The 20,858-nt window shown below is 44.1% G+C and overlaps 1 protein-coding gene across 4 annotated transcripts; it reads left to right on the plus strand.

Moving 5' to 3' along the window:
• Positions 1-291: 291 nt before the first annotated feature.
• On the plus strand, positions 292-5,878 carry LOC133900325 (cysteine-rich receptor-like protein kinase 44). 4 transcript variants are annotated; one of them, XM_062341414.1, is made up of 12 exons: positions 293-520; positions 908-1,087; positions 1,169-1,427; positions 1,711-1,942; positions 2,055-2,205; positions 2,315-2,480; positions 2,554-2,714; positions 2,807-3,068; positions 3,484-3,712; positions 3,824-3,974; positions 4,076-4,291; positions 5,311-5,878. In XM_062341414.1, the coding sequence occupies exons 2-11, from the start codon at positions 929-931 to the stop codon at positions 4,268-4,270; spliced, it is 1,965 nt and encodes a 654-aa protein (XP_062197398.1). In that variant the 5' UTR covers positions 293-520; positions 908-928; the 3' UTR covers positions 4,271-4,291; positions 5,311-5,878. The 4 variants fall into 4 exon arrangements, with proteins under 4 accessions (XP_062197399.1, XP_062197398.1, XP_062197396.1 ...); XM_062341412.1 differs by having other exon boundaries at positions 922-1,087; XM_062341413.1 differs by lacking the exon at positions 5,311-5,878 and adding an exon at positions 4,396-5,301 and having other exon boundaries at positions 922-1,087.
• Positions 5,879-20,858: the final 14,980 nt, after the last annotated feature.

Raw genomic sequence — 20,858 nt, forward strand, 5'->3', positions numbered from 1 at the left:
AGGTTCCTAGCGGACGGCTCTCAAGCACAGATATCCTCACTTCAATACTTCCAGTTTAGTGTGCACCAATAAATCAAATCATTGAGAGTAAATTACCAGAAATTTGACGCACACGTGAACTCTATTGTTTTGGATATGTGGCCTCCATTTGGTTTGATGCCAACGTTTGGTAAGAATATATTTTCTCTGGCTCTTAAGTATTTTTGGAATCAAATAGGCGAAAATGAGTCGTTTTCACCGCTGGGATTTTGGTACCCAATGTTTTGGCAAAGGCCCCTTTCCGCTCATGTCCGAGCACCTCCAGCCCATTGGTGGCAGCAAGTCAACTTGTTCACAATGACATTATTTGGAGAGTTGCGTTGCTTCTGCAGATCTGCTTCTCCCATCACTCCATCAAGAAGCCACAACTCATCGTTTCCAACTCTCCTATAGCATCTCCAGGTTGTGTGAGACCAGAGAGAGAAGAGCTCTCCCGCATGTTGTTTCAGAAACAGCGAGCATCGCTGCAGGGGTTCTCCAGGTTTGTACTGATGCAAAATCAATGTTTTTTCGTTGGGGAATTTACTTTATATTTGGGAAATGATCTTTCATCGGGATTTCTTTTACGAAATTGCTGGTTTACAAACGATTTAGCAACAATCTGTTTTCTAAAATACGTAGGAGAGTCTCGTACCTTTGTATTATGTAGGTTTCATGTTCTTCTTCCTGGAAAGGGCATTCCCAAGTCCAAACAATCATACTTCTCTGTAATTTCCTACTAAAAACCCTAGGTTTCATGAACTTGACTCAATTATCAATTTCTAGTCCTATATGTACAGGTTTCTTGTTTGGAAAAGTAAAGTTGTAGCAACTGTATCAATTATAATGTTCCTAAGCTCATCTGACTTCGTAATTGTCTCATGTGAAGGTGATTTTGTATAGTTGGGGGATGAAGGGTGATTCAAGCAGACAAAATAGCATGGAGGATAACTCACAAATTTCAAGTGCATTTCCAAAGGAACCACCTCTAGAATTTCTAAAAGACATCACAAAAGATTTCTCGAGTGAACGAGAGGTCGGACACGGTGCGTTCGGAGTGGTTTATAAGGTATGACTCATTTTTTTATCTTTTGAAGTTAACTACAATCGATACACAAGTTGAAACTGCATACTAATAGAACTGAAACAGGGCATACTTCAAACTGGACAATTGGTTGCCGTGAAGAAGCTTGTGCGAACTTCGGGAGTTCATGATAGAAGATTTCAGAATGAGGTTGGCAATCTCCAGAAGCTGGAGCACAAAAATATAGTCAAGTTACTTGGTTCTTGCTACCAAGTAGAAAGGAAATTGGTGGAGAGAAACGGCAGACGTGTTCTCTCAGATGTCCCAGAAAAATTTCTCTGCTATGAACATCTCTCTAATGGAAGCCTTGACAACTATATTTACGGTATGGTAATGCATAACTGATTTCGTTTTTTCATTGTTTGACTGTTTAAGTACTGAATCCTACATGGTCCAACTATTGATGGTACTGAATTTAGTGGCATTTATTTGCACTAGGAAGGAAACACGATGGGAATTGTTTAATATCTACCCAGAGGAGTTATACAGAACACATAAAACATTTTGACACACTCTGTAGTCTGTCTTATTAAAAAAATGCAAAGATAGCTTTGAGAGGCTCTTGTTACTGAAGCAGTACGATACCTTCTTCTTTTTTACCTCTTCAGATGAATCGTCTGGACTTGACTGGCCCATGCGCTTCAAAGTAATCATGGGGATTTGCAATGGTTTACATTTTCTACATGAGGAGGGAAATGAGGCCATCGTTCACTTGAATCTCAAACCAAGCAATATATTGTTGGGTGACAACATGGTGCCGAAAATCGCAGATTTTGGATTGTCAAGGTTGTTTGGTGAAGAACAAACTCGAATTCTCACCCAAAATGTTGTGGGATGGATGTAAGATAAACTTAAACTGAGAACTTCCTTGTTTTTGTTTCTTTCTATTCTTCAAAGTTACATTTGTATATTTTCGTATGATAGTTTATAATTTGATGTTAATGTGACCCAGAGGATACATTGCCCCGGAATATCATTACAGAGGCGAAATCTCAGTAAAGTCAGACATATTCAGTTTGGGTGTTCTTATTCTCGAAATAGTCACGGGATTAAAGAAGGACCCCAATATTCAAGACATTTCTTCTAAGTTATTTATTGATAATGTAAGAATAAGTAGAAAATTTGAAGGTGGAGAATCTGTCTCTATTGCGATATAATGTCACACTTTACTTCATAGTTTCATTTGAGCTGTGCTTTCTAATGATTACACAGGTATGCAAAAATTGGACAAAAAAATCGCATGTAGAATCAAAGTATAAATCACTAGAAGAAGAATACCTCCTACAGGTAAAAAGATGCATTGAACTTGGATTAAAGTGCGTGGAGACTGATCCAAACAACAGACCTACTGCAGGATCAATAATGGATAAACTCGCAGGTAAAGGATTTAATCTAGAGGCTCTCAAGTAAAATATACATGGTCTTATTTAAGATAAAATATCTTCAAGCAGAAATCAATTATGAAGCTAGCATTCACGAATTCTTGGAGAAGAAGCTGCAACCAATAACTGCATTTCCAAGAGAACCGAAGCTACAATTTATAGAAGACATCACAAGGAATTTCTCCAAAGAACAAGAAATTGGTAGAGGTTCTTTTGGTGTAATTTACAAGGTATGTCTTAGTTCTTATGTCCTTCTATTTTTTTTATAAAAATAGCGGAACCTGTCCAAAATTTATCTGTGCTAATGATATAATTTAAGCAGGGAACGCTTCAAAGTGGGGAAATTGTTGCAGTAAAAAGGCTATTGGTTGTTTCACAAACTAACCAGGATAAACAATTTATGAATGAAGTATGTAGTCTGATCGATCTCAACCACAGAAATATAGTAAAGCTAATTGGGTATTGTTATGAAATACGACGGAAACTGGTGGAGTCCCACGGAAGATATGTTTTTGCAGACACAACAGAAAGGTTACTCTGCTATGAGTATTTGCCTAGAGGAAGCCTTGACATGTATCTTTACGGTATCATACTTTCTCTCGTTCTCCCTCTGATTTCAATAGAACTCTTGGTTTATGATATCAACTTATGCGTCAACAGTCACAGGAGGGTCTATATAACATGTTGTGCAGACACACAGGAAAAAATATGCATGTGTTCCTTATATTTATAGTAAAATATCATTGCCCGCTAGAAATTCTCTCTGGATCCGCCACAAAAGACAATGCAATTTAATATGTGGTCAGAATGCTATCAGTCCATATTACATCTTAAAATTTTCTAAATATGTCCATATATCTAAGGATGTATCCAATGCATATAGTGTAAAGTTTGCGTTCATATCACTTTTATTTATTAATAATAATGCATATTTATTAGCATGCGCACACAGACAACCTTTTTTTAGTTTTGACTGACAAATTTTTTGTATTTCTATAGGCACATCTCATGAACTTAATTGGGACATTAGCTTCAAAATAATACAGGGGATTTGTCAGGGTTTAAGGTTCTTACATGAATTGCGAAGACCCATAATTCATATGGATCTCAAACCTGGCAATATATTGTTGGACGACAATTTAATGCCAAAAATTTCAGATTTCGGTTTGTCAAGGCTCTTTGGTGAAGAACAAACACGGACGCTAACTTCAAATGTAGTGGGATCAAGGTAAGCATGATTAAAATTAATAAACCAAAGCTTTGTTTCATCAAGATCAAAACAAGCTCTGTGCATTAGCCTGCATATATTGTTCCAAACATTAACGCTCATGTCATACAGAGGATTCATGGCTCCAGAATACTACTACAGAGGTGAAGTCTCAACCAAATCAGACATATTTAGTCTGGGTATTCTGATAATTGAGATAGTAACAGGGTTAAAAGTCGATTCTAATAGTGAAGACATCTCGTCTAAGAACCTTATCAACAATGTAAGGCAAATATATTTGATACCCTCAGGAATCTTATTGACAAACACAGTTGAATTGAATTTTCAATGGTGTAATTGAACCTCTTTATTGAAACTTTGCAGGTACGTAAAAATTGGACAAAAATGCCCCAAATAGCTTCCAAGTATCCAACATTGGAAGCAAACTCCCTTCAACAAGTTAAAAGATGCATCGACGTTGGACTCACTTGTGTCAGCACAAATCCAAAAGACAGGCCTTCGGTAGGGGTAATTATCGACCGGCTTAATGGAAGAGAGCTTCTTGAGCCAACAACCTAATTCGAACACTTGAACTGCTAGGTATGTATATTTAACTGAACAAATTCCTTGCAAGCAATCATGCAACACACTGCCACCTATTAAATCAAGTTACTTAAATGCGTTTTCTAAATTAACTATCGCAGTATCTTGCATGAAGCCTGAATTCCAGACCTCACACAAAATTGAAAAGTGGGTTTTCTGAGATGCCAAAACCATAGAAGCAGTGACGTGTGTTTGGATCATAGTTCTCTATGCAGCGATGTGCACCGATTAATGCCATGAATTTGCACTCACTGGATACATTTGAATCAGAGAGTATAACCTTCAGAAACATATAAGTCGTGAACGTATCAAGGAATAATCAATGAATCAAATTTAGCTGTATTCCATTAAAATTCGCAATCAATTAGCATACAACTTTACAGTGAAGCAAAGATCACGGTATTGTCAGGATTAAATGCTAGAGTTGTCATTACTCATTAGACATTTACTGCATTACTGAAAGTAAGATACTAAAACCAAGTGCAGCATCAGTGAAACCGTGATTTCTTTCCACCCGGGGTCACTATTCAACCGAGCACGGGTGTTGTACTCGAGTGCTTTCGCTAGCTTCTCTGTGAACTCGGTCCCTGGTGTGATGACGTTGGGATTTGAAACCTCATGTCTCGTGAGGTAGCACCTCCATCCCTTCGGCTTTAAATTTTTCTCTGTGAATGTTCTCTTCAATTTCCTATAAATCAGACAGTAAATAAACTTACTGTCAATCATTGTGCCATACATGGTACATATATCATGCGCGCATGTAGATGCAGAAAATAGCATATTTGTAGGAAGAATCAGTGGCGGATCCAGCCCATATTAGAGTGGGGTGCTGAGCCTTTTACTTTTAAGTTTTTTGGGCTGGGTCTGTACTATGTGAGAGGGATTTCTTAGATTTTTTTCTGGATTTTCTCTTTTATTCCTCCTGGGTTCGTGGGCTGAGCCCGTGCTGCAGTACCCAGCACGGGCCCTGGATCCGCCCCTGGGAAGAATTCACCGCACTTTCGTGTCCTTTGCAGCTCGTTCATTTTGGAGCGAGGAGCAACCATATGGAAGAGCGAGGCATGTGCAGATCAACCTACGCTTGCGCACATGCGTAGTTGGAAGGTCGGAACTAAAGAAATGTTATTAATTGGTACTTGGTAGCCTGTACAGGTTATTAATTCTGTAGAAATGATATCCTCTTTAATAAGAGGAAAATAAACTCAGCTTTACAGGTTATTTATATATATACACGGTGGCTACGTATATGAGTGATGTTGTAGCGACAAGAGTACCAATATACGATCAATGATATCTTTACCTAGTTGGATGGCAGTCATGGACTTCGGATTGATGCTCGGCCATAGCCACCCAGTTGGATTGAGTTTTTTTCCTGTTCTTTCTTTTACCAGCTTGTAGTGGTATTTTTTCTTTTTCCGATTTTTTTTATATGCATTCGAGCTATGTATAAATAGGAAGTGAACTATTATGTATTTGTATTACTTGATGTAACGATAAGAGTAAAAAAAATTCTTTTATTGAAGAAAAAAACTTGGTAGCCTGTATCAACCAAACGCCAGCAGAAATTAATAAGATCATTCAGTATATTTACGCGTACCTACTGCCAAGTAGAGCAGGTTGGCTGGCCTGACGATGCGAAGAGGCGGACGATGGCCTCGTCCTCAAACGTCGTCAGGGAGCAAAGCTGCATGAGTCCATCCATCACAAGTACTTTAGTATTTACCAGTTGATCGTCAAACTGTACACGCATGGACCCATGCGTTCTGGCGCGCATGGATTGAGGACTGAAATGTGCATGTTGGCGGCCACAACGGTCAATACCAAAAACTGAAATAGTGAGGCTAACATTAAGGTAGGGTGCTTTCACTTTATGCTATGTAGGAGTTAGACTCGAGAAAATATAGCGAAGTATGAGTGGTGAAGCCTGGAGTTGAGGCCCGAAGGATGAAGGGGCATGACGGTGCCCGAAGGATGAAGGGGCACGATGATGCTCAAAGGACGAAGGGCCCAGTAAGATTCTAAGATCAAAAGAGGGCGACACAAGGACCTTCGGAGATAGAGTGAAGGCCTATCCGAAAAAGAGCCCACAAGTTAGTTAGAAACTGACTAGGAGATGGCCATAAGGAGGTCACCAATATCGCCGACAGAGGATAAAGTGCAGGTCCCTGTAGGACACATGTCGGGACTTAGTTGCACAGACTAATGTAGCTAGAAAATAACCATAATACTCAATACTACATAAATGGTCTTATTTGTTGCCTCATTACTGCCGGTTAGGCTAGAACCGGCAGTGATACGATTATCACTGCCAGTCCATAAAAAAATAGTATCACTACCGGTTCATAAAAATAACTGACAGTGATACGTCATTATCACTGCCGGTACATAACAAATACTGGTAGTGAAAGTCTCACTAAACCGGAGTGAACCGAAAGCCAGACCCAAATCTATATTTCAATCCACTTTTTAGACGCATTCACATCCGATCCGCTCGATTCGTCCCCTAAAACATCTAAGTCCTCACGCTCACTTTGTCTCTCTGTCTCGCTCCCATCTCGCTCTCCCTCCTCCTGATCTCGATCCCATCTCAATCTCTGCCGCACCTCGATCCCATCTCGCTCCATAGTGAGGTCCCGCCAGATCCACGCGGCAGAGTGGCAATGTGGGGCGCGGTGTACGGGATGGCGTCGAGGAGGCCGTGTAGCAGCCTACAGAAGGCAGGGGCCCACATGCGAGTGTGGGTAATGCTGATGGCCAGTGCTGTGGCTGGCACTACGCAGTGCCATATGCAGTAGCATCGCGCTGGGTTAAGGGAGGCGGCAGAGGCATACAACATTGGTGTCGGAGGCGAAGAAGAAGGAGGTCGTGGCCTTGCCATACGACAGCGAGGTCGTGAGATTATGGTGGCGGCACATCCATGCGGTGAGAGCACGTGCCCGAGGGGCGATCTGGCCGTTCGGTGGACGGAGGCGACAAAGACGGTTCAGTGGCAAGCTCGTCAGCTCGCTGCGGTGAGGAAGGCGATGCAGTGCCATGTGAAGGCGACTGCTTGGAGGTGGATGGTGGTCGGCGGAGCGGCGAACGAGGGACATGGTGTTGTGCAGGTGGTGCGTGCGTCCTCTCTCTAGTTTGTTTCGGCTAGGTGTGGACCCACTAATGTGTTCAACGAAATGCCTGAATGCTTTTTAGCCTCTTGATTTGCCTGCTATAATTGTACACATTCATGACATGGCAATTTTCTGGTTCCTAGCGATTGCAGCTAGCTGTAAGTTATCCAATTTGTTCTAGCTTTTCTTTTGCTTACCTTCAGTCCTTCACTGCAATTTTGTCTGTGCAATTTGATTTGCGATACCTAAAATTAGGCACAGGACGAATGCTCTAGACCAGCGGACGAGTGCCAATCATCATTTGCATTTTTTTTTTGTTTTTCAAAAAAACCAACATGCCGGAGGACAACAGCCGACAGAGATAACAACCCGACTATCACTACCCATTGCGTACTACCAGTTTTAAAACCAGCAGTGAAAGCCTAATTGGCACTGATAGTACAACCATGTTCTCTAGTAGTGGCCCCTGGAACATTCCAAGATACCCCTTGTGGATAAGGCATAAAAATGTAATGATAACGGGAGTGGTTGAGGTATGACTAGAAATACACTTAGTCCTCTGATGTAATAACAAGAGAGAAACAATTATTACACTCACTGTTATGGGTATTGTTCACTGTGTTGCGATCACGATCTCAACATTTAGCGACATCCATGGGGATCAAACCCACGACCACATGGTGGTCTCATGCCGTCGAAGACTAGGAAAGAAAAGGAACAAGCATCTGCAGATAGTGAGGGAGGCTCAAAGGTCCCTTCGCAGCAAGGAGGAGTTGTGGTGACCGAGGGGGTCGGGGCTTTGATTGAGACCCCTAGGGTCGAAATACCCGGAGTCGACATGGTTGTTCAAGACAGAACAGAGGGGTCCAGTGTGATCACTCCAGAGGCCCATGAGGGTCAGTTGACTGCACCGGATGCACTAGAGCATCACCAGGTTCTCTCACACGTCCCAGGGGACCATGGAGCAGGAGTTCACGACATCAATGACACGTTGTATAGGAGTCAAGTGGAGGAGGCCAAGAAGCAAATCCAAGAGCTACTTCATTAGTGAGGGTCGGAGGAACCCCATCGACCGCAGGCGGCAGATCTAGCTTCCCCGTTGTCTGCGAGTTTGCAGATACGGTCATGGCCCTCGAGGTTCAAAATTCCTCGACTGCACCTATACAGCGGTGAAACCAACCCGAAAGAATTTGTGATGAGCTTTGAGGCCAAGATAAAATGCGCGGGAGGGGGGCTAAGGCCTTCGTCCTAGCATTAAGGGAATTGCACTCTCATGGTTCACCTCTCTTCCAGCGGTAACAATATTCTCCTGTAAGCAGTTCGAGAGGTGCTTTTCGCACATTTCCAGGGCAATTACGTGGCCCCAGTCACCGTAGGAGATCTATTTGCAATAAAGCAGAAGGAGGGTGAAAGCTTGAAGGAATTCACTTGGCACTTCATGCGAGTGAAGTGCCAGGTGAAGGGTCTCAGTGACGATACAGTGATAAATTCCTCACGGCAAGGCCTCCGTCCAGGGGCCCTAGCCTTGCGCCTGGTGCGGAAGCCAGTTAGGGACGTGGATGAGTTGTTCACCAAAATGGAATAGTATTCGAGGGCCGAGGAGGATGAGCTTCGGAGGCATGTCGATAGACCGACCTTAGATACCCGGAGTAGTAGGACAAGCGAGGAGAAAGCATCTCAAGGAAGAGAGAATGAATAGCATCCGAGGGAAGCCCACTGGTCCTCAGATAGGTATAACCAACCATCGTCATTTTCACAGCCAAGGGGCCACAAGCCGAGAGGCAGAAGTTCGATGAGGGGTTGGGGCCGCAGCTTTGGGTGGCCCCAATTGCTATACTACATGGTACACATCGAAGGCGCAGGCCACACAACCAAGTTGTGTCCTCATGTAGTGGCCCTGAAGGAAGGGCTAAACCGGCAGTCGTCCGAACCTCCAGGCTTAGGGTCTTTGCATGACCCTCAAACAGTGCACCACGTGGAGACACGAGCTGGGCTCAGCTTCAGGCCAACCCTTGTGTACCCCCACCCACCTTACTACCCCACAGCATGAACCAAAGCCCCTCCCTTGCATCAGTCGCATACACCTGAATTGTCGCCACCCCTGCCTAGGATGGATATTGAATCCCCTCCCAGTAGAACGAGGTCTATCCAGAATGTGGAGGGGGCTCAAAGCATGATAACCATCTCGAGGGTGCCAACTATGATTTTGAGTCCAAGAGGCAGTAGAGGGAGTATGTGCACAAGGTCAATCATGTGGGAGCCAACTCCCTAATGGTCAAGTCTCGATGGTCACTCCAACCAATTACCTTCTCTCACGAGGACCTCCGAGTTCACGATTATCCTCATACGCCTTTGTTATTTTCGCGGACGTTTTCATTTTGGAGATATGTTGGGTGCTGATCAACGGAGGGAGTTCCGCTGATCTCTTGTTTGCGGAAGCCTTGTATTAGAGGGGAATTCCTTGGAGCCGCCTGTGGCTGGCTAGAACCCTGTTGCAAGGTTTCGGAGGGATGCCCATTGAAGCTCTTGGAAGGATCTCACTCCCAGTGTGCTTCGATGAGAGGAGAGGAGTTCAGACAGAGGATACCCTATTTGATGTAATGGATGTACCTTACCAATACAATGCCATCTTTGAGCGAGGGATGTTGTCCAAGCTTGATGCAGTAGTGCATCACGGTTACCTATGCATGAAGATGCCTAGCCCAGAGGCTATCATATCTGTCTAGGGGATCAAAGTACAACCCATCAGATAAAACATGGCTACGCTCTAGGATAGTGGAAGGTGCACATGCTGTCCAAGGCAGACACAAAGGAACAATAGAGCATGCTACCAAGGGCCAAATCCGAAGGCAACATCAAGCAAATCCCACTATGCCTAGAGGACAAAGGCAAGTGCGTGCATATAGGCGAGGAGTTGCCACCCGAACAAGAAGTGAAGCTGTTAGCTACCCTTCAAGTCAATGAAGACATATTCGCATGATCACCCTTGGACCTCCCAGGAGTGCCAAGCAAGCTAATAGAGCACCACCTAAATGTGATCATAGAAGTGAAACTGAGGAAGAAGAAGCTTTAGAAGATGTCCATTGATTGCCAAGAGGATGCAAAGGAGGAGGTCAAGAAACTTCATGAAGTGAGGGTGATTCGCGAGGTCATGCACCTGGAGTGGCTGGCGAACCCCGTACTGGTGAAGAAGCACAACAACAAGTGGCGCATGTGTGTCAACTTCACTAACCTAAACAAGGCATACCCGAAGGATGGTTTCCCATTAGCAGAGATAGACCAATAAGTTGATGCCACCACTGGATCAGAACTCATGAGCTTCCTTGACTCCTATTCCGGGTACCATCAAGTTTGGATGGCCAAAGGACGAGGCAAAGACGAGCTTCATGACACCCTCCTGGACTTATTGCTATGTTCGAATGCCTTTCGACCAATGCAATGCTGGGGCCACCTTGGCAAGGCTAGTGAGCAAAGTGCTTCATACCCAGTTGGACCACAATATTGCTGCATATGTTGATGACATTGTGGTCCGAAGTCGATGCGAAGGGGACCATGGGGCCAACTTAGATGAGATGTTTATCAGTCTTCAGAAGGTAGATCTCCGGTTAAACCCAGAAAGTGTGCTTTCGGCATCTGCTCGTGCTAGTTGCTGGGATACTTGGTGTCTCACTGAGGCATCGAAGCAAACCTAGAGAAAATTCTAGTTGTCATCAACATGAAGCCTCCAAAGTTTATCAAGGACACACAATGATGGGAAGAATGACCTCACTGAACCATTCCATCACACAATCTGTAGAGAAGATCATGCCCTTCCTTCAGATCCTCCGAGGGTCGGACCCCTTCAGGTTGACGGACGAGCAGCAGGGAGTCTTCGAAGCTCGAAAAAGCTATCTGATGAAGTTGACCACCCTAGATAGCCCGGAGCTAGGAAGCGCATTGCTGCTATACATAGCTACGTCACCCTTGGTAGTAAGTGTTGCTTTCGTCCAGGAGAAGAAGGGCGAAGGGGGAATTCAGTAGGTACCGTTCTACTTCATCTCTGAGGTGCTAAATGGCGTGAAGGAGCGGTATTCCGAAGTCAAGAAAATGGCCTATGCAGTGGTCATGGCCTCTCAAAAACTAAAGAACTATTTCACAACTCATCCTATAATGGTTCTGACCTCGCATCCCCTGAAGGAAGTCTTCTCGAACCGTGAATCCACTGGACGCATTATAAGTGAGCTACTAAGCTCTCCCCTCTATGCGTCACTTTCACGGCCCGCACAGTAATAAAATCGTAGGCACTAGATGCCTGGAGCAAGGGAGTTGGAAGAACCATAGCCTGATTAGACATGGATCAAACACACTAATGGAGCCTAGAGACTCTCGGTTGTAGGCGCAGTAGCGGTGCTCACATGGCCAGGAGGGTTGAAGCTATTTTATGCAGCAAGGCTCTGTTTCGATGCCACCAACAATATCGCAGGATACGAAGATGTTCTGCTAGGTCTCCGAAAGGCGAGGGACCTTAGAGCCAATCATGTAGTAGTGAAGACAGACTCACAACTCAGGGCGCGTCAAGTAGACAAGACTTATCAAGCAAAGAACCATACTAAGGGGGAGAACAAGGAGGCAGATGCCCTCACGAAGGCCATAACCCAAGGCTTCCATTGTTATCTGATGTCTTCTTCGAGGTCCTTGACACCCCAATGGTAGGAAAGGATGAAGTACCGGCTGGTGTTACTGTGATAGTAGAACAAGACTGGCGGGAGCCCTTGGTGGCATACCTGTAGGGGCAGGCACTACCCAAAAATGACACAGACGCAAAGAGGATCTCCTACCGGGTATGGTACTATCAGGTCATTGACAGAGTACTCTACAAGAGCAGAGTATGTGCACCCTTACTTCAATGTGTGCCGAAGGCTGAAGGCGCAGAGCTCCTCATAGAAATACATCATGGACTATGTGGATCTCACTCAGTTTTCCAAGGGCCCTTATAGCAAAGGCATTCCAGCAAGGTTTCTACTAGCCCATGATGACTTCGGATCGGGAGGCCCTAGTCCGCTCATGTCTAGGATGTCAGTGCATGGGAAGGTTGATGTACCTACGGCAAAATCTCCTCCAGCCCATTCCCCCGATGTGGCCGCTAGCGTGATTGGGAATTGACATCATTGGTCCCTTCCCTCGTGCGTTGGGGACCTATGCTATGTAGTGGTGGTGGTATATTACTTCCCAAAGTGGCTCGAAGCCACTCTGCTAGACCAAATCATGATGAAGAACATTCAACTCTTCTTTTGGCAAAACATTGTGTGCCGATTCAAGGTCCCTCGAGATGTGACCATCGATAATGGGACACAATTTGACTCCGCACTATTCAGACACATCTGTGATAGCTTTGGAACTATGTTATGCTTCGCATAAGTGGGCCATCCGTAGTCCAATGGGGCGGTTGAGAGGGCCAACGGAGGCATCTCGACGGTAGTAGCTAAGCGGCTAGTAGGGCTACCTAAGGGGAAATGGGTAGAGGAATTACTGAAGGTTTTGTGGTCTCTCCACACAATATTTTCATACCTTTTAGTTTGTTGTTCGGAGACGAAGCGATCACCCCATAGGAGGCCCGGGTTAAGTCTTCAAGGGTTTTGTCGGCTGACACTGGCGATGAAGCATTGTCAAAGGATCTAGTGGAGGAGAGTCACTTGGTGGCTGCCACTAACTTAGCAAGGTACCAAGAAGAGACCAGCCATTCGGTCGATAAAAAAATTGCTAGCGTAGCCTACCGGTCCGAAGACCTAGTACTTCGATGCAAGCTAAACAACAAAATGGTGGGGAATCTTCAATCCAAATGGGACGGCCTGTTTGTCATAATGGAGTCCTGTAGACCAGGCTCGCATCGCCCAGCCACTTTAGGTGGTGAAACGCTGACTCACACGTGGAATGCGGATTTGCTCCATAAGTACTGGGTCTAAGGACCAACCCACGTGCACTAGCTAGGATTGATAGGGTTAGCCAAGGCCTTTACTTTTCTACAAAAATATATAGGTAAGTATCTTTGGAGCTGTACTCTTCTCCTTGCAGGGGAAGCCCCGATCTGAGGTGCAAGGTTTTTAACGTGGCAACCTCCTTATGTAATCCATAGATGAATAAAAACTAATTCCTCAAAGAAGAATGTACATTTCTACTTCGTGTGATAAAGGGTGATCATCCGAGGACTCACCCATGGTAGAAGTCCAAGGACTTGCCACATCAAAAACCGGACGAGCTTGAGGGCCCTAGAGGGTTGATGCCTAAGGGCTCACCCGTAACAAAAGAGGGTAAGCAGTCTAAGGGCTCCCTATAGCTGATGTCTAAGTACTCGCCCATAATAAATGGAAGGTCGACACCCACGTATGGGGTTGACTCCTCCAGAAAGCCAGCTGAATCTAAGGGTTCTGAAGGGATGATGTCTAAGGACTCGCCCATAACAAACGGAGAGTCGACACCCACGTATGGGGTTGACTCCTCTAGAAAGCCAGCTAGACCTAAGGGTTCCGAAGGGCTAATGTCTAAGGACTCACCCATAACAAACGAAGGGTTGACACCCATGTATAGGGTTGACTCCTCTGGAAAGCTAGCCAAACCTAAGGGTTCGGAAGGGCTGATGTCTAAGGACTCGCCCATAAGAAACGGAGGGTTGACACCCACATATGGCATCGACTTCTCTGGAAAGCCGGCCGGACCTAAGGGTTTTGAAGGTTTGATATCTAAGGACTTGCCCAGAACAAATGGAGGGTTGACACCCACGTATGGGGTCAACTCCTCTGAAAAGCCGGCCAGATCTAAGGGTTCTGAAGGGCTAATGTCTAAGGACTCACTCGTAATAAATGGAGGGTCGACTCTTTTGGAAAGTTGGCTGGACCTAAGGGTTCCAAAGGGCTGATATCTAAGGACTTGCACAAATAAACGGAGGGTCGATACCCAAGCACCCGCTCGAGCTCCTCCGCCGATCGCCATGGTCCTCCGAGTGTCGCAGCGCTGTCTTCGCCCTTCACCGGCCACTCTCCACCATCCCAAACTCATCGCCATCGACGGTTATGCCAGAGCTGAGGTAGATCGCTCCTGCACCATCCGATCACGTTCGTGTGGTTAGGATTAGATGGTAGATACCCCTTCGCCTTGAGTAGATCTTGGCCGTCAGTTTAGATTCGTGCGGCTCCGATTTAATGAATGCCCAATCAGCTCTTTTGCCTAGTCATCAGGCCATGTGTGCGGCCACGTAGGCGTCCTGTGTGACGGTCTAGTCAGCTAGCCGAAGCCCAGTCAGCCATCCGCGTCAGCATTGACGTCAGTGATTACACAATAAGCTCGATTTTCCTATACAAAAATAATTCACGATAATCCGTATTTTTCGAAAATAGGTTTTTATGTTTAGAAAAAATCCAGAAATTAGAAAATGCTTTATATAAATGCTTTATATGTTTGTAATAGGTTTTTAATTCTGTTTTAATTCTGAAAAATAGTTTTAAGGTTAGAATAAATGTTTTATTTTGGAATGTTTTTTCGAAAATATAGATTAATTCTGATAATGTTTTAATCAGGTTTTTTAGTAAAATAAATTCTTTTAACATGTTTTTTTTGCATATAAATTAGCTTTATTTCCAGAAAAATGCAAATAAATTCTATAAAATTGATTTAATCAATTTTATGCTATAAAATAATTCTAGAAAATTTTGAATAAATGTTTTAGGACTTTTAAAAATTAGGTTTAATTCTAGGAAATAGTTTTTTGTCTTTTTAGTTGCTTAGAAATTCATTTAGCCGTAGTTTTAACTTCGTTGCTCAGATTTGAGCGGTTCTTGCGCCCAAATCTTCCTGAAATTGTGCTCTACCTTGTTCTAGTATTTTGTAATGTGTTTTCTTTGCTTAGTGTTTGTTCTTAGTAGTGCTTGTTTGCTCGCTTGTAGAGGAGTTTGTTCCTGAGGCGTTCGAGAGTATCCAGGATCAAGACCTCGTGGATTTCGAGCAACTCAACGGAGAAGGCAAGTGTCCTTGAACATTTGATGCCTACTTTTATAAAAAGTTTTATTTTACAAATTGCATACTCGTCAAACATGATAACCCATTTCTAGGGTTTATTAGTTTTTCCATAATATTCCTTGTAGTCGTAGATTGGTTATATTGATATGGGTAGAATGTGCTTAGTCATGCTTACTTATCGGTAGCATAGGTAAATGAGGTTTTGTTTAATAATGTGAATAATGATGACAACTTTGGGAAATGTGCTTAATCTAAGATAGTAGTGCCTGGGCAAGTTTGGCATGATGGTTGGCCTGTCGATGTGTTTCAGGCAAAATTGTTGGCTTTCGGATAATTGGTTATTACCCTGTTGTTGGGTTGATGGCAGTCTTGCCCAGACCATGTTAAGGACCAGTTCATGGAGTGACCATCCATGAAAACAGAACAACCACAAGTCTGGTATGGGATGGGCCTAGCCGAGTAATTCGCTATCCTCTCAGCACGGTGAAGATCATTTGGTGGTACGGGGATGGAAGGGTGTACTTCCTGAAACAGCAAGGTGCAAGAGGGGTCTTCTTGGGTGGACGGTGTACTCCACTTATGTACGGTGGTAAAACCTCAGCGGGTCAACATGTGCTGAGAGAGACGTTGGAAAGGCTTTGCAGTGGAATCCTGGCCGCACACCTCGGAAGTGTGTAAGTGTTTGATCGAGACGGGCAAAAAGGAGGACACGTCTTGTGAGTAAAGTGTATGACCTCTGCAGAGTGAAAATTGATATATTAGCCGTGCTCATGGTCATGAGCGGCATGGACTCCTCACATGATTAGTCGGGTGGTTCACGGGTTGGTTTTCTGTTGGATCTGGTGAATCACAGTGGTGGGAACTATGATTCCAATTAGCTTTGTTTAGAGGTGGTTGGAACCTCGGTTGTAGAGCATGGTGGTCGGAACCTTGGCTCTTCTCTTAAAGAATCATTCACATAGAAATAGGTTGCTTTTATAACTGTTTTACTACTAAAATAGCATTTATGCAAATAAACCCTTGAGTTAAGCCTATCTTGACTTTTGGCACACATGTCATATTTTTTTCCACACTTGCTGAGTATTCCATATACTCATGCTTGCTCTCTCCCCCCATAATCTTATTGCTGCTCAAAAGGTAAAGACTACGAGGAATTCCCAGAAGATGGAGTTGAGTTCTAGGTAGGCGACTTTTCGACATATTGCCTATGGAGTTGGACGCCGTGCTAAGTTTATTTCCATTGCTTTGTAATCTTCTTTTAGACCCTTGAGTCATTGATGTAATAAAGTAACGTTGTAATAATGGATATTGTGTCTGCTACTCACTTATGACATCACTATATGTATGTAACTTGATCCTGGCATACATGTAATTTACATTCGGTTTGGTTTGAAAATCGGGTGTGACAGAAGTGGTATTAGAGCCATATCGACCGTAGGACGCATACCTAGATAGAAATGGTCGCATGTTAAGAGTTTAATTTATAAAAACTATATTTGAAATTTTTTTGTTTACCCTTGTGCTTCTTTCTATTATTTTATTGAAAATGTTTTACTAATACTCTCTTGTTTTCAACCTGTAGATGACCCGCACCAGGCAGACTGCTCACAAGGCCACCAACAGTTATATTCCTCCCCGCGCCCTTGCCACCTTTGCACCTAACGCTTTAGCTAGACCCAGCCGTGTCATCACTGTTCCCCAGCATGAAGACAAGAAGTTGTACCACTCTGAGGGATTGGATGCAGGGAAGGCGTCGATGATGCTGGTGGAGATGTTGCAGCGTCTGGGGTACACCAAGGCGCCCATGTACCACAGTCTTTGTCAGCCTCGTCCAGGACATGAGGAGTGGACTGTTGAGGTGTGCATCTATGATTCTTCAGAAGGCAATGACAACTATGAGATCGTGGGAATTGACAAGGCAATGGTAGTCCGGGCAAGCTTCGAAGCAGGGATCCAAGACTTAGCGAGGTAGACACTGGCTCACGTCTATGAGTGCCACAAGAGCACTTTGAGAGGGACTTCCTATGACTACTTTCCCCATCGGGAGCGTGGGAGCAATAGGGATGAAAACGAACGGGAACGGTTGGGAAAACCCCCTAATCGTTTTCATTTTCACATTTCCTGTCGAAAACGGAATCAAAAACGGGAAAGCCGGAAACGGTTACGAACTCGGGAATGTTGGGATATCAAAAACGAACCAATCCGAACATAAATATGCGGGTATCAGTCAGGAACCGATAATTTAAAATGAGAACACCGATCCGTAGAACAATGATTTCAAGCATCGGCGCGACACATAATTAATTCACACCAACAAAAGTAATTTATATCATACACAGATGAACCACGTAATAACATAAGCATCAACTGAAAAACAACTATCATGTCATAATTCGAGTACTCGACATAACATACAATCACACAAAGACTAGGATTGGAGGTGGTGCAAGAGCTTGAACAACATCGGTAGGTCAGGAGCCGACTGAGACTAGATCACTAGGATCTGGTTGAACTTTGGGATAGAGGTTATATTTGGACTTGCCGGCCGGGCTTGGCATGTGGGCTATATTGTGATTTGTGAAGTTTGATCTCAATTAGAAAAACGGGAAATTCTAGATTAAAAACGGGAAATCCGAAAACGGTCAGAAAAACTCCATAACTGTTTTCATTTTCACATTTTTTTCTCGAAAACGGAATCGAAAATGGACGAGAAAATATAGAAAACGGATCGGAACGGAACGAGATTTATCCCGTCCATTTTCATCCCTAGGGAGCAAGGACATCAAGGTGAAGTCAACCACGCACGAGGAGAGTGGTGTAGTTTGTGAGCAGGTGCTACTAGCTACGACACTGCATGAGGACATGGATGAGGCTTTGGATGAGCTTTAGGACATACGCAAGCATCTTTGGGATCCAGAAGCACTGATCAGAGAGCTACAGAAGAGCCTTAATGGGATGTCCATCTCTTAAGACTCTGAGAACCAGTCCGTTCACTCGCCCTCTCGCAAGAGGCTGTGCCGCAGTAACTCTTCTAGCTCGGAGTCTTCAGGGGATGCCGACCAGTCAGTTGACGGACCAGCCGCCGGATCTCGTGCTTAGGATATCACCATGAGATAGTTTTATAAATCATTTAGAATCATTTTGCTTGCTGTAATAAGTGATGAACTGATTGAGTGTTAAGTTTCCTTAGTTGTGTGTGCTCGATGAGAGCTGTGGGTCATCTTTGGCAGCTTGTCCACAGCCGTATCCCCTTTATCATACTTTGAGGTTAATTTAGTTGAATCTTTTCCTTCCAATCCTATCTTGTATTCAACTTTGTCACTCTTGTTCCCAACCTCTCTTTCCGATCTCCATCAGATGGTGAACACCTACGCCAGAAGGAACGCTGGCAACACCAATACCAACCAGCAGTTGCTAAATCCACCTCCACAGGTCAACGTGGAGCAGTTGTTGATGATGCAGACATAGATTCTGCAGGGCATGGCTCAAACTATGGCAAATATGCAGTAGGCCCCAGCACAGATGCAAGCCCCTCCTCCACCGCAGAACATGTTGCAGGAATTTATGAGAACCAAGCCACCTGTGTTCTCTCAGGCCATGGAACTAATGAATGCAGATGATTGGTTAAAAGCTATAGAAAATAAACTTCAGATAGCTCAATGCAATGATAGAGAAAAGGTCTTGTTTGCATCACATCAACTCTCTGGACTAGTAGCAGATTGGTGGGATGCTTATACTAATGCACATGAAGATCCTCAAGCCATTACTTGGACATAGTTTAGAAATAGCTTTCGTACTCATCATATACCTACTAGAGTTATGAAGATCAAGAAGAAGGAATTCCATGAGCTAAAGCAAGGATCAATGTCTGTGAGTGAATATGTGGCCAAATTCACTCAGCTATCAAGGTATGCACCAAAAGATGTGGATATAGATGAAAAGAAGCAAGAGCACTTCTTGGAGGGACTGAATGATGGGATTCAGTATTAATTGCTTCCTCAGGACTTTACCAGTTTCCAAGCTATGGTGAACAAAGCATTGGTGGTGGAACACAAACGCCACCAGATGGAGCACAAGAGGCAGATGTTTCTCAAGGTCAAGGTTCAAGCATTCAACCTCGTCCCCGCTACAACCCGCCTCAGTAAGGACCAATCTTCCATTAGCAGAACTAGAGTAGACCTCAGATTCAAGCCCCGTGTCCGAGCTTCCAGGCCACTCGTCAGATGCCACCACCAGCACCTCAGCAAAAGAATGGCAACCAAGCTCCCATCACCGGAAAGGCATGTTTCAACTGTGGTGAAGAAGGACACTTTGCCAATAAGTGTCCAAAGAAGCGTCCAGTTATCACCCAAGGACAGTACAACAACAACGGTGTGAAGCAAGGTCAAACTCAAAACCAGGGACGTAATGGAAATCAAGCTCCAGTCCAGGGTAATCGTGCATAGCAGAACTTCATGCGTGGAAGAGTCAACCACATCACAGCTGAAGAAGCCCAGGACGCTCAATAAGTTGTGCTTGGTATGTTTCTTGTCAACTCAAGCCAGCCTCAGTATTATTTGATTCCGGAGCATCACATTCTTTCATTACTACACAATATGTTGCAAAGTATAATCTGCTCATTACATCCATGAAGCAACAAATGCTTATTAGCTCTCCAGGTGGAGAAATGAGGGCAAAGTATATATGCCCCAAGATATGTCTGAAAATAAAGGGGTAGACTTTTCAGCCAACCTTATAGTTTTGGAATCCAATGGCATAGATGTCATTCTCGGAATGGATTGGTTAGCGAAGTTTAATGGTATGATAGACTGTGCCCGAAGAGCAGTTCAGCTGACCAATAGAGAAGGCACTAGTATCGAGTTTGTAGCAATTATTCCATCAGCTGGAGAATGTGCACTCAATAGTTTGAAGGGTGTTCCTATGGAAGCAATCAATGTGGTGTGCGAGTACCCGGACGTCTTCCCTAATGACCTGCCAGGTATGCCATCAGACTGAGATATTGAGTTTATCATTGAGCTTGTATCGGGAACAACCCCGATATCTAAACGACCATATAGGATGCCCGCAAATGAACTAGTGGAACTTTAGAAACAAATCCAAGAATTAGAGGATAATGGTTTTGTGCGCCCGAGTTTGTGACCATGGGGAGCCCCAGTTCTCTTCGTCGAGAAGAAAGATGGTAGCCAGAGAATGTGTGTGGATTATAGAGCTCTCAATGAGGTAACCATCAAGAACAAGTACCCGCTAGCTAGGATTGAAGATCTGTTTGATCAGTTAAAAGGAGCATGTGTCTTCTCTAAGATAGATCTTCGTTCAGGTTATCACCAAATGAAAATCCGAGAGTCGGATATACCCAAGACAGCTTTCAGTACCCGATATGGTCTTTATGAGTTTACGGTTATGTCCTTTGGGTTAACCAATGCCCCAACATACTTCATAATGTACCTCATGAATAAGGTGTTTATGGA

Source organism: Phragmites australis, chromosome 19 (genome assembly GCF_958298935.1).
Source record: "Phragmites australis chromosome 19, lpPhrAust1.1, whole genome shotgun sequence".
Lineage (NCBI taxonomy): Eukaryota > Viridiplantae > Streptophyta > Magnoliopsida > Poales > Poaceae > Phragmites > Phragmites australis.